Here is a 13,894-nt window from a genome sequence, read left to right on the forward strand (position 1 = left end):
CTGATTTTACAGATATATTTTACCACTCCTTATTCCTGCAAGAGTTTTTTTTGCTAACGATCTATGTTCATTCATCCAGGATGTTCCAGCTGTAGAGATCACCCCCAGCTTCTGGGAGAGAAACCTGCCTTCCGTATCAGGCCTGCTGAAGATTGTTGGGTTTTCCACATCGATAACTGCCCTGTGGTTTGTGATGTACAGATTCAGGCTGCTAAGCCGATCCTGAAGTTTTGGCTTCATGCTTTTTGCTTATCCTTCCCTGGTATCATCAAAAGCAAATTGCTGACCCATAGAACAGCCGTGCAATCAGATCATCTTTAAGTGAACTGATTTAACCCCTCAGTTTAATCTCAGTGTATGACCTCCTTAATTTCCAGAAGATCAAGCTCCATCTTGTGATTTGTCTGTAGACCAGCTCGTGTTGATTGGTAGAAAAATAACCTGTGATCAATTTCTTAACATCAAGAAGTTAAAGTTGACATGCTCATGAGAAACAGTTTCTGTGTCCTATTTTTCTCCCCTTTAACATAAAATACCTGATGATCACAGGAATGAAGCATTTAACTTTCTCTCTGTAGAGGTTGAGTAGATTAAAGCCCAGCCTGTGACTGTCCTTCGAAGTTCTTAGCAAAGGATAAAGTGTAGGCCCAGAGACTCGAAACTTCCTGGGTGAGCAGCCCCCACTTTGGATAAGGGAAAGCAGTGGAGGTAGAGTTCAGGCCCTCAGACCACAACATCTTGTGGGCTGCTGTCTCAGGGATCTCCTGACCACTTCTAATTCCTGTGAAGTTTCTAGACACTGGTAGCTCAGACCACAAAGAATCTGCCTGCAATGTAGGAGACCCAGGTTTGATCCCTGGGTCAGGAAGATCCCCTTGAGGAGAGCATGGCAATCTACTCTAGTATTCTTGCCTGGAGAATTCCATGGACAGAGGAGCCTGGCAGGCTACAGTCCATGGGGTCATAAAGAGTTGGACACAACTGAGCTACTAACACTAAAACTAAACTAAACTTCTAGACATCTAGTCTTCATGATAGTTTGTTTGCATTTTTCCCCTTTTTCTTAAAGAGGACAGTGTTTACCAAGGGATGTTTAAATTGATTTGCTGTGACTGGTATGTAGCTCCCTAGATGAGCAAAATAGTAGCAAGACTGTTCCCCAGGAGAGCTCCCTGTTTCGCTCCTCGTGAGACCAACTACAGTAGGCTTCTTCGCATCCTCCTGGAAGGTGGCTAGACATTACTTGGCCCATTGTCCTTGATAACATTCTGCCAATTCCAAGGAAGCAGTATTTTCCTTTCTTCGGGTAGACCCTTCTGAAGGCCCCTAGTGGCAGATATTTTTTTCTTTTCTTTTTTTCTACAGCCATAATAAAATCAGGCAGATCTGTTAATTATGTTTTTACATGGTTTGTTATTGTTGTTTACTGGCTCAGTCGTGTCTGACTCTTTGTCACCCCATGAACTGTAGCCCACTAGGCTCCTCTGTCCATGGGATTTTCCAGGCAAGAATACTGGAGTGGGTTGCCGTTTCCTTCTCCAGGGGATATTTCTGACCCAGGGATCAAACCTCTGTCTCCTGCATTGCAGGCAGATTCTTTACCACTGTGCCACCAGGGAAGCACTTCCACATGGTTACCTTTGAGTAATACCACCATGCCAGTTTCTCTCAAATAAGTACTGAAATGCACATGACAAATTTCTGATTGTTATTTCATGAGACTAATCAAGCACAGAAAGGAAATTAGGGCTCTTGTTATAACCTCACTTGTTTTCATTATTAAGATTTATAAAAGACATGAAATTGAATGATTTTATATATGAAGACTAAGTTTATCTTAGGAGAAATGTGAGTTCAGAACAGTACTCGCCTCTTATCTTTCCCATTTTAAAAACTGTTGGGGGAGTTCCCTGGCGGTCCAGAGGTTAAGACTCTGTGCTTTCACCACCAGGTCCAGGGTTTGATCCCTGGTTGGGGAACTAAGATCCTGCAAGCTGCCCCATGTGGCAAAAAAACAAACAAAAAAAAAACTGTCAGATTTTTTAAAAAACCCAAAAGTTTCAGCCATAAAGTGTATACACACACACACACACACACACACATATGAAAATCAGCACAGATGTGATCAAATAAAGCAGTCGAGAAGATTCAGAAGATTCTGTGGACTCAGCTACCCAGGTGGTAGATACCCAGTAATATTCTGCATCATTGATGAATGAGGCATTTCATTTTAAATGAAGTTTCTAGCTAGCTGAAGCTTGTTCTTTGTGTGCAAAAATATTTAAATCAACTAAAATTTTGATGGAGTCACTTCCACACATTTAGTACATAAGCTAGATTCAGATTCCTTTTTTAGAATTAATCCTGTCAACCGTTCTGTCTCTGGATTATTTTATACTTTTATAATAGAGTATGCCATTTGTAATAGAGTGATACCATTTTTAATAGAGTGATACCATCGTCTTTGCCCCTGTTCTAAATGCCGCACAGTTGTTTCAAAGCTGAAGAGTCTACTGCTGCTTCTATCTTCTCCCATATTCGGTATTCATGTCACATCCTTATTTCTATTATCTCCCAGTAACTCTTAATCTAATCTGCTGTCTATTTTTTTATTGAATGGGAATTAAAGATTGCCAGAGGAACCAACCCAAGTTTATTACATAATTAACCTTATTGTAAATCCAAAATTACATCCTGAGAGCAAAGAGCAGGATTTTCTGCCAGTCTATACCTTGCAATTGAAAAGCATTTTAGCTAAGTTGAGAGTTTTGGTATTGTCTTGGATATGCCCTAATATGTAAGAACTTGCTGCATTTTATACCAAAGTGCTTTGAGAAATCACATCCCTGATCTATTTCAGTTATTTCTGTTTGCTTACTGATTAACTTGGTTCTGACACACCTCTGGGGAAATGCTGACAAATTTAACTGACAACAGTTTTAACAGTCATCAAGTTGTTAACATAGTTAACATGTCTCACATGTCGAAGGACTCCCAGAATATGGGATTTACCCTCTTCTCAAACTTTTTAGCGAACCCTTTAATTCATCCGAATTAGATCAACCCTGTTAAGCTACAGATTATTAAAAATGAATGCCAGCCCAGGTGGTGCCTATGGGTGAAATGGCAGCTGAGAACTTTCCCACATACATGAGGTGATCCAATCCCGAGATGCAACAGGTCTTCTCTTCCACCTGCTCTCAAGTCAGTTTAAGCAGCTGATCAAGCCTGGCCCTGTTCAGTCACCTGCTTCACAGTTTGGAAGGCTGTCAGCCTCACTCAATAGTAAGGTTAAGAATGAGATTTGAAAAGTTAACCTTCTTTTCACAGCTTTTAAATAAGGATGTATATCAGCCTGAAGACGCAGTATTGAAGGATTGTGAACCATGTTTAGTCTGTGAACTTGGTGCCTACTGTTCTGTCTGAAATGTGCCCCAGTGTTATACGTGGGAGTACACGTGTATGTATTGACACTGCAGTACGGTTTTGCCTGTCTGGTATTGTTTTGTTTGTTAATAAAGTGCACTATCACCTCTGATTCAGACCTGGCTCCTCTATTTAGGTGATGGCTTGAACGTTAAATGGCTTCTTATAGCAGGAGGTTACAGTGAAGTGTTGTCCATGAAGGATGAGCTTAAAAAGCCACCTGGTATGGACACCAAATTCTCAAAGTTCAGTTTGAGTTGGATTTTTTCAAGGTTTCCTGGAAGCTGATTAAACACAAGAATATTATCTGCCCAACTGGGCCACAAAAGATGTGGAGTTTGATCAGAGCTTTCTCACTTAATTAGCTTATGATTCCTTGAAGAAATGCCTTGGTTCTCTGCCTCAGTCTCCCCATCTGGAAAAGGGTGGGTTGACCTTGATGGTTCTCAAGGATTCTTTTTTTGTCAGCATTATGTCATTTATGCATTTGTTGCCAGAATTCTGTGCTTGCCTATCTATATGGCAGGACGAGTCACTCAGCCTTTCTGTATCTCAGTTCACTCCTTGACTTAAGTTAGGTTTTCTAGAAACAGACTCTGAGATGTAGAGTCAGGGCAGAAAGTTAATTGGGGATGACTCTCAGGAAATACACATAAGGGGGTGAAAAAGGCAGGGTTGGGCAGGAGTTGACCCACAAAGCAGTTGCAGCCAGGGCCTCAGCAGATCTTAAGAGGGAGCTGAAAGGGCCCTTTAGAATCATCCCCCATTGAGGCAAGGGGGTCTGGCTTCTGTATCTCTTCACTGGCTTCCCTCTGGAGTCTTCCCAGGTGACTCAGCGGTAAAGAATCCACCTGCTAAGCAAGAGACGCAGGTTCAGTCCCTGGGTCAGGAAGATCCCCTGGTGAAGGAAATGGCTACCAACTCCTGTAGTCTTGCCTGGAGAATCCCACAGACAGGCTGTGGTCCATGGGGTCACAGAGAGTTGGACACTAATAAGCAACTGAAAAGCAGAACAGAGCTGGGAAGGGTTGTTATGTTGGATGAGGAACTGCTGTTGTGAACCGAGCTCAGCCTAGATTCCCAGCAGCCAAGGGAGTCCAGGCAGGGGTACCCACAGTATGGATACTCTACACCATCCAAAAACAGAGTTGCCCTTTGTCAGGTAAAAGATATTATGGACTTGAGCTTTGGTTTTACAGATAGAATGGAGCTATCTATGTGAACCTATCCATGTTAGGTAAGGAAATTGCCTTTAAAGATGGCATTCTGCACTGTTTATGTGGAAGAAAAATAAAACTGGAAGTTACCCTGGAAGTGATTCAAACTCTGTCTCAACAAAGGAACCCCCCTCTACAAGTTACTAATAGATTAAAGTGGAGGAGGGATGTGCACTTACAAGCAAGAGTCCAAAATCCCATGTCTTCAGGAGTCAGGCAGCTTAAAATGAACAGCAGCAGGCATGAGACATTAGGGAGTAGTATGGACTGTAGCATTCAGAAAACGAAGATCATGGCATCCGGTCCCATCACTTCATGGGAAATAGATGGGGAAACAGTAGAAACAGTGTCAGACTTTATTTTTCTGGGCTCCAAAATCACTGCAGATGGTGACTGCAGCCATGAAATTAAAAGACGCTTACTCCTTGGAAGGAAAGTTATGACCAACCTAGATAGCATATTCAAAAGCAGAGACATTACTTTGCCAACAAAGGTCCGTCTAGTCAAGGCTATGGTTTTTCCTGTGGTCATGTATGGATGTGAGAGTTGGACTGTGAAGAAGGCTGAGTGCCGAAGAGTTGATGCTTTTGAACTGTGGTGTTGGAGAAGACTCTTGAGAGTCCCTTGGACTGCAAGGAGATCCAACCAGTCCATTCTGAAGGAGATCAGCCCTGGGATTTCTTTGGAAGGAATGATGCTAAAGCTGAAACTCCAGTACTTTGGCCACCTCGTGCGAAGAGTTGACTCATTGGAAAAGATTCTGATGCTGGGAGGGATTGGGGGCAAGAGGAGAAGGGGACGACAGAGGATGAGATGGCTGGATGGCATCACCGACTCGATGGATGTGAGTCTGAGTGAACTCCGGGAGTTGGTGATGGACAGGGAGGCCTGGCATGCTGCGATTCATGGGGTCACAAAGAGTCGGACACGACTGAGCGACTGATCTGATCTGATGGACTGTAGCTGACCTGGGAAGAATCTGCCCCTCAGAAGAACATTTATATCAAAATTCCTTTAAAAGATTCCTAGCCAACCAAAACATATGAAGGCTTTGCTCAGAGGTCCAGATTGTTCTCAAGTCTCAAATAAATGCTAGGTTTGGTTTTATATCACATGAATGCCAAACTCTTCTCAGATGCCTTTGATGTTCTGAGAACCAAGACCAGCAACCAATTGGTAAAACTCTCAGGAATGGGCAAAAAAGGCCTGATTAAGGGCAAAAAGAGAGGGGCGGAAAAGACAGAAAAAAAGCTCTCCTAGATCAAAAATCCCATCCCAAGGCACTTCTTATCTTCTGCTGTGTCCATGTCATGATTGATAAGAGCAGTGCCAAAATTTATTGGGAAAACTGCACCCTCTCTGTAAGATAGAAGTCATAGCTCTTCAGTCAGCATTTAATCTCTGCTGACTATAATTCTTTTTTTTTTCTATGATACAGTTCTAGTAAGCAGCATATCAATATTGAATGGATTAACTTTTTAAAACCACACCATCCACTTTACACTGACATGGTGGTAAAACTGCAAGACACATCCCTTAGCCTGGAGAAACTGGCTGATATATTGGAGGAACAGGATCCAAACGAAGATGCTGGGTATCTAGTAAGAATCTCTTCTCTGTTAGAGCTTAAGGCTCTGTTCCCTGGTATTCAGCAAATAAGACAGGTAGAGCCTACCTTATGGAGCGCATAGCACTGCAGACACCAGCACATTCACGAGATACTAGGGGGAGTTTCCAGAAGGATATGAGATTTAAGGGGAGGTTTTGAGGATCTGTCCTCAAACCTCTATAAGCATCATCACTATGGGACACATCAGTAAGAACCCTACACAGGGCTGGGGCTTCCCTGATGGCTCAGTGGTGAAGAATCGCCTGCCAATGCAGGAGACTCGGGTTCCATCCCTGATCCGGGAGGATCCTACATGCTGCAGAGCAGCTAAGCCCGTGCATCAACTACTGAACTTGTGCTCTAGACCCTGGGAGCCGCAACTACTGAACCCATGTGTCTAGAGCCTGTGCCCCGCAACAAGAAGCTACCACAATGAGAAGCCCAAGCACCACAACTACAGAGTAGCCCCTATTCATGGCAACTAGAGAAAGCCTGTGCAGCAACAAAGACCCAACAGCCAAAAAATAAAAATTTATGTGTGTATATATATATATATATACACACACACATAAAAGACCAAAAAAGAACCTTATACAGGGCAGAGAAAGGAAATAAAAAAATAATAAGATTGTTATCTTAGTCTGTTTGGGCTACTCTAACAAAAACGTCATAAATTAGATGGCTTATAAACAGCAGTAGTTAATTCCTGCCAATTCTGGAGGCTGGGAAGTTCAAGATCAAGGCCCTGGCAGATTCAAGGTGTGGCAAGGGCGTGCTTTCGGGTTCATAGAGGTCTAGCTGTGTCCTCACATGGCGGAAGGGGCAAAGGATCTTTGTGGAGCCTCTTTATAAGAGCACTAATTCTATTCATGAAGATGCCACCCTCATGACCTGATCAGCTTCCAAATGTCCGAGCCCCAAATATCATCAACTTTGGGGTTAGAATTTCACCATGAATTTTGGGAAGATACAAACATTCAGGCCACAGCAGATAGCATGGCTAAATGGTAAGAAAACCGCAAGTATCACCAGTAAGCCCCGAATGTTAAGTCCCTTTTGTTCCACTGACTATTGTTCATCCCCTCAGTCATTTTCTGTTCCTGTCTACCCGGCCCTTCTCTGTACTCCAAGATCTTTATCCTCTAGGACTCTGTCTGCCAGCCCTCTGTGCGAAGGGGCTGCCTAAATTTGTTTTCAAAGAGTGCCATCTTCTGGCCAAATACTGATGTTTCCTTCCAACAGAAATCCTAAAGTGTTCAAGACTGTTTCATCTTTCAAGAAAATAAAAGGCATTCCCTGCATTCAGAATTTCCTCCAAACACACTTGCTTGTGTTTCTCTTAGTTTCCAGTTGCAACATGGGTCAAAAATATTAATGTCTAATATCCGCAGCCTTTCCACTGTCCTAATTACCCAGTAAGATTTTTGGTTAGAACTGCTTGGTCCTTTGATCTGTTGTATCCATCTTGGCAATGGATGAGGAAGAACGTTGGTGGGAGCTGAGAGAGATGGAATTGCTTTCACCTTAAATTGGGCAGGGAACTAATTTGCGAAAAGCAGGCGAAGGGAAGAGGGTAGAAGAAGAGAAAATTTCAGAAAAATCGACTTGGGGCTACGGAGTGCAGCTGGAGAGAAGGAGGAGTTTTCAAAAGCTGTCTTGACAGCCTAGGGAGACAGAATGTAAGGAGGGATTTTAGAAAGTTTAACTTAGAGTCATTTGGTGCAATAAACATCTACAACTACTCATTAAGCATTGGGAGTCAAAATTGTGACTACACATTATATTGTACTAGGACCACCTTGGAGGCCCCCCAAACAGCCTATATTATTCTGGGCTCTATGAATTTAGAAAACATATGGGTAATAGTGTCTAACATCTTAAATGATGTGAAAGAGTCTCATAGGTTCAGTTATGGGATCTCAGTGGAACTAAACAGAAAGAACCTCAGCCGCTCTGCCCTGAAAAGAGCAACATCTAAGCTGGTAAACCATGCACCCTAGACTGAATATACACCAAATAGGTCTAGCAGTGAATTAGATTTTATTTTAGATACAAAAAGATTGGAATCTGTGGTCCTGAGACGCAAATGTGTTCGCCTGACACAAACACAAAACTAGACTCTAATTTTGCACCTTTAATAAACTAGAGACCAGAAATTTCTATTCTCCTATCCAAGTAAATTCCTATTTTCTAATCTAGCAGTGCCCAACCTTTTTGCCACTAGGGGCTGGGTTCGTGGAAGACAATTTTTCAATGGGTGTTGGGGGGGGTGGTTTTAGGATGATTCAAGCACATTACATTTGTTGTGCACTTTATTTCTATTATTATAATATCAGCTCCATTTCAGATCATCGGCCATTAGACCGCGGAGGTTGGGGATTCCTGTTCTAATCTAAAACGTTTCAGACTCTACACACAACTGAGTAGTGTGCTCTTATAAGAACCTTAGGCCTCCCCTTAGGCAACAGAGCTTCCTACCAGGCACTTAGCTGATGACCTCCCAAAAGATTACCAGGAAACATGTCAAATCAAGTAAAGCTTAGTTTATTAGACTCACTGCTGTAAACGTGAACATCACATTAACAGAGTCTTAGCCGTGTCTCAAAGTGGAGAAATTAGAGCAGAATTTATAGGTATATGAGTTTCTCTGGTGGCTCAGACAGTAAAGAATCCACCTGCAATGCAGGAGACTCAAGTTCGATCCCTGGGTCAGGAAGATCCCCTGGAGGAGGGCATGGCAACCCAGTCCAGTATTCTTGCCTGGAGAATCCCATGAACAGAGGCACCTGGCGGGCTATAATCCATGGGGTCTTAAAGAGTCGGACATGACTGAGGGACCAACACTTTCACTTATAGGTATATAGATTTTATGGGTTTGTAGGGTCTATAGGTTTCAATTTGGGGTGGGTGCTTTTTAAAGCCAGTCTTGAAAGGCAGAAAACTGGTTCAGATTGGCAGAGTTGATGACATAATAGCTTACGATTGGTAAGCATAGTGAGGCTGGGGTCTTGAAGTGAGTCTTGATGAGCAAGCTGTTAGTCTCAATAAATAATCTATTTTTGTTAGTTCAAGGGTTTGTATTCCAGCAGTAAGTACTTCCTGGGACAAGCAGCCAACTTATTTTTGACTGGTTCCCATATACTGTTTAGCTCAGGGACAGGAAAGCATGGTAGTTTCAGTTTAAGATTTAACACATAACTGAGAATACTTACTATTCCTACATGTTCATTTTGATTTACGAGTGCTAAGAATTTTCTTTGGAAACTGATTCTTTGTTAAATTACCCTTCTTAGTGAGAGTGAAAGTCGTTCAGTCGTGTCCGACTCTTTGCAACCCCATGGACTGTCCATGGAATTCTCTAGGCCAGAATACTGGAGTGGGTAGCCTTTCCCTTCTCCAGGGGATCTTCCCAACCCAGGGATCGAACCCAGGTCTCCCACATTGCAGGCGGATTCTTTACCAGCTGAGCCACAAGGGAAGAGCTTAAATGTGAACAACTCAGGTTTCTGGAGCCAGCTCAGCCTGGGTTTGAATCTTGATATTGAATGTAGATTTTCTCACCTGTTAAATGGAGCTTTTCAGTTATTCTGAGCATTCAGTAGGATAAGGCAGGTAAAGCTGTTAGTAACAGTAAGTGTTGTCCTTAAATACAAAAATTCACGGGGGAGGGATAAATTAGGAGTTTTGGATTAACATATACACGCCACTATATATAAAATAGATAACTACTATGGACCTACTGTACAGCACAGGGAACTCTACTCAATATTCTGTAATAACCTACATGGGAAAAGAATCTGAAAAAGAACGGATGTGTATATGTACAAGAGATTCACTTTTTTGTACACCTGAAACTAACACAAGATTGTAAACCAACTATAGTCCAATATAGGGGCCTTTCCTTGTGGCTCAGTGGTAAAGAATCTACCTGCCTGTGCAAGAGATGCTGCTGGAGCCACAGGCTCAATTCCTGGGTCGAGAAGATCCCTTGGAGGAGGAAATGGCAACCCACTCCAGTATTCTTGCCTGGGAAATCCTGTGCACAGCCCATAGGGTTGAAGAAGAATCGGACACAAGTTAAGAAAAATTAAATTTAAAAAAGTGAAAATGAAGATGCAAATAGCAGTCTGTGGTTTATTATGACTACTGCTTCTAAAAATACAACTTGAAGTCCTTCTCTGTACTATCCTCTTTCTCATTAGTCTTCTTCTATCAAAATGCCCTGGTTTCTTTTTGTTTACCACACCGCCAGTAGCCTGAGGGATCTTTTAGAAAAGTGCAAATCTGAGCCTCAGTCAGAGACAACATCCCTTCAATGGCTGCTGTTGTGCTGTGGATGTGACAGATCAGGGCTCACAAAGCTTCTATCCCCTGCCTGCTTCCCTGTCTTAGCCCAGAGTCACTCTCCTCCCTCAGAAGCTTCCAGCCATCTAGTTCTGCTTATAAATCCTTAGACACAGCCAGTCCTTTTCAGTCTCAGTTCCCTCTTTCTGGAAGGTTCTTTTTCCCATTCTTTTTTTTTTTTTTTATTTAACTTTACAATATTGTATTGGTTTTGCCATATATCAAAATGAATCCGCCGCAGGTATACATGTGTTCCCCATCCTGAACCCTCCTCCCTCCTCCCTCCCCATACCATCCCTCTGGGTCGTCCCAGTGCACCAGCCCCAAGCATCCAGTATCGTGCGTCGAACCTGGACTGGTGACTCGTTTCATATATGATGTTATACATATTTCAATGCCATTCTCCCAAATCATCCCACCCTCTCCCTCTCCCACAGAGTCCAAAAGACTGTTCTATACACCACTCCATTCTTTACTTGACTAAATCCTTCAGGTCACCAGTGACTTCCTCAGAAATGTCTGTCCTGACAATCCTTTCCCCACCGTGGATTCTCCATTAGAATGCCTTATCATTGTCTTTGGGCTTCCCTGGTGGTTTAGATGGTAAAGAATCCACCTTCAATGCAGGAGATCTGGGTTCTATCCCTAGCTTGGGAAGATCTCCTAGAGGAGGGCATGGCAACCCACTCCAGTATTCTTGCCTGGAGAATCCCATGGACAGAGGAGCCTGGCAGGCTACAGTTCATGGGGTCACAAAGAGTTGGACACAACAGAACAACTAAGCACAGCACATCATTATATTTACTTTCCCTCCATAAAGATTTAAAATTACATATTTGTTTAAATGATGTTTCATGTCTTCCCGGATGATAAGGCCGCCTCAAATGTGTGCAGAATCTGGAGGCCATTAACCCTCTGGGTGGAGGTGTCATGTGGCTGGAGCCCTCAAGCTTCTCACTTCACTTCCAGGCATGGACTGACCTTGCATGCATTCGTACTCTGTCACTTCAGTCATAACCGACTCTTTGTAACCCTATGGACTGTAGCTCTCCAGGCTCCTCTGTCCATGGGATTCTCCAGGCAAGAATACTGGAGTAGGTTGCCATTCCCATCACCAGGGGATCTTCCCACCCAGGGATCAAACCTGGGTCTCCTGAATCTCCTACATTGCAGGCAGATTCTTTACCCACTGAGCCACCTGGAGTAAACTTATCCATTTACAAAATATGCCATATAAATACAATCATTTTTTCTCTTTGTCATATGATGTGAACAAGTTTGGAATGCACTGCCTTAAAGATAGTATTTGGGGTACACATAGAGATATAAGCAAGTAAGGATCAAGGATCTTCATTAATATTCAGATTTAACTATGAAACATCATCTGCAAGAGAAAAATTAAAAACCCTCTATCATTTCCCTGGCCCACAATTTCATATGGTGCCCAGCATCATAATGGTAATCACATAGCTTCAAACATATCCAACCACAAATTCAAGTCTTCTGCTCTTTAATTATTTTACTTCCATTGTAACATGTCCTCAAAAGAAGGAATTTAAATGAGCCAATTAGTAACTGGAGGTCAGTTTGGAAGAAATAATTGACAAGACCAGTCCTCAGATCTCACCAGGGCTCCTTGGATTTAAATTGGAATCCAAGGGAGAAGCATTTATTCATTATTTATTTCACTCGATCATTTATGACATGCCCAATCTTGAGGGGAAACCAGATGTCTGGCTGAAATACAAAATTAACAAATTAAAATTAACAAGCACAGAAAGGAACAAATCCAGTCTTGCCTCAGCTCACTTCAAGGGCTGGGACTGACACAGAGGCATCCAGGAAGGGCACCTCTGGCTTCTCAAAGTTGGGCTAGTCTTTTCCTCCACCTTCTGCACCCCACAGCCAAGCATGCTTGAATATGTCCAACGTAGACATTTCTAGTTAGGTAAAGACACAGGACAGTATTAGGACAGTATGAGCATTGTTTGGGCTTCCCAGATGGCGCTAGTGGTAATGAACCTGCCTGCCAATGTAGGAGGTGCCAGAGACATGGGTCAGGAAGACCCCTGGGTCAGGATGATCCCCTGGATGAGGCCATGGCAACCCACTCCAATATTATTGCCTGGAGAATTCCATGGAGCCTGGCGGGCTCCAGTCCATGGGGGTCACAGAGTCGGATATGACTGAAGCGACTTAGCATGCATGCACCAGGGTTGTTTAGCATCAGGTGGGTGCTTTCAAGCACTTGGCAGATAACATCCTTCATGGATCAATGTCCAGGAAAACTGGATCTGCATGGCCAGTCCCTCTGAGACAGAAAGAAGAAGCCCGTGCCCAGCGCAATTCTGTCTCCTGGGGCAGAGGCATCACCGGGGCAGCCAAGGTGAGCCAAAGGGAAATGACAGTCTTGGTGGTCAAGGAGCATTCAGAGGAAAAGAAGAGCTTGCCATGTGAGGGTCCAGCCATTCTCAGTCCGGGTTTCTCTGGAAGTTGGCAGAGAATAACAACAGGAAATCTTAATCTGGGGCAGGACACCCTTTTGAGTTCAGGCAGGAGGGCCTTCCTTCCCCCAGGCCAAGGAACAGAGGCTGAGCCTCCCACAGAATTCCCAGGGGACTGTTGATGGCTACTGGACATGGATCCTCTGTCATGTCCCCTCAGGCAGACCCTTTGTGAAAAGATGGGGTCTGGGGCCGTCCTAGGTCAGGGGTCAGCACTGAGCATCTCACCCTATTCTCACTACATCTCCCTATGAGACACAGATATCACTGGAACCCAGAAGCTGCCAGTCTCCTACCTCCCCACCCTCCCAGCTGAAGTAGACCTTTCGTACCCCTGTTGAGGTCTGGGCCCCTGAATCCACCTGCACTGGTCTCCATGGTACCACGACTGAATCACCTACCAACCTGGGATCTGGTATTCTGCCCCACTCACCTGGGCTTCCCTGGTGGCTCAGACAGTAAAGAACCTGCCTATAATGCAGGAGACCTGAGTTCAATCCTTGGGTCAGAAAGATTCCCTGGAGGAGGAAATGGCAACACATTCCAGTATTCTTGCCTGGAGAATCCCATGGGCAGAGGAGTCTGGTGGGCTACAGTCCATGGGGTCACAAAGAGTTGGACATGACTGACTGACTAACGCCCTCCACTTAGCTATCCGGGTCACCCTACCAAGCCAGGTGTTCTGTGTGATTGGCACTACAAGCCTTGATGGGTTGGCTTAGGGGGAAGGATATGGGCTGGCTTTCTTCCCCTTACCTTCCTGAAGAAGGATATTCTGGAGCTGAGTGGCTGAA

The 13,894-nt window shown here is 43.8% G+C and overlaps 1 protein-coding gene across 1 annotated transcript in view; it reads left to right on the top strand.

Annotated features, from left to right (window-relative positions):
• MAOA (monoamine oxidase A) overlaps positions 1-3,538 on the top strand; it is an 83,473-nt gene extending 79,935 nt beyond the window's left edge. The window contains exon 15 of the mRNA XM_086387091.1: positions 80-3,538. Within this exon, the coding sequence (XP_086243217.1) occupies positions 80-226 (147 nt within the window). The 3' untranslated portion in view covers positions 227-3,538. The remainder of the gene's footprint in view (positions 1-79) is intronic.
• Positions 3,539-13,894: the final 10,356 nt, after the last annotated feature.

The sequence above is a fragment of the Bos grunniens genome, chromosome X, assembly GCF_055505025.1.
Source record: "Bos grunniens cultivar Pamir isolate PY7600 chromosome X, Bosgru_T2T1.0, whole genome shotgun sequence".
Taxonomy (NCBI): Eukaryota; Metazoa; Chordata; class Mammalia; order Artiodactyla; family Bovidae; genus Bos; species Bos grunniens.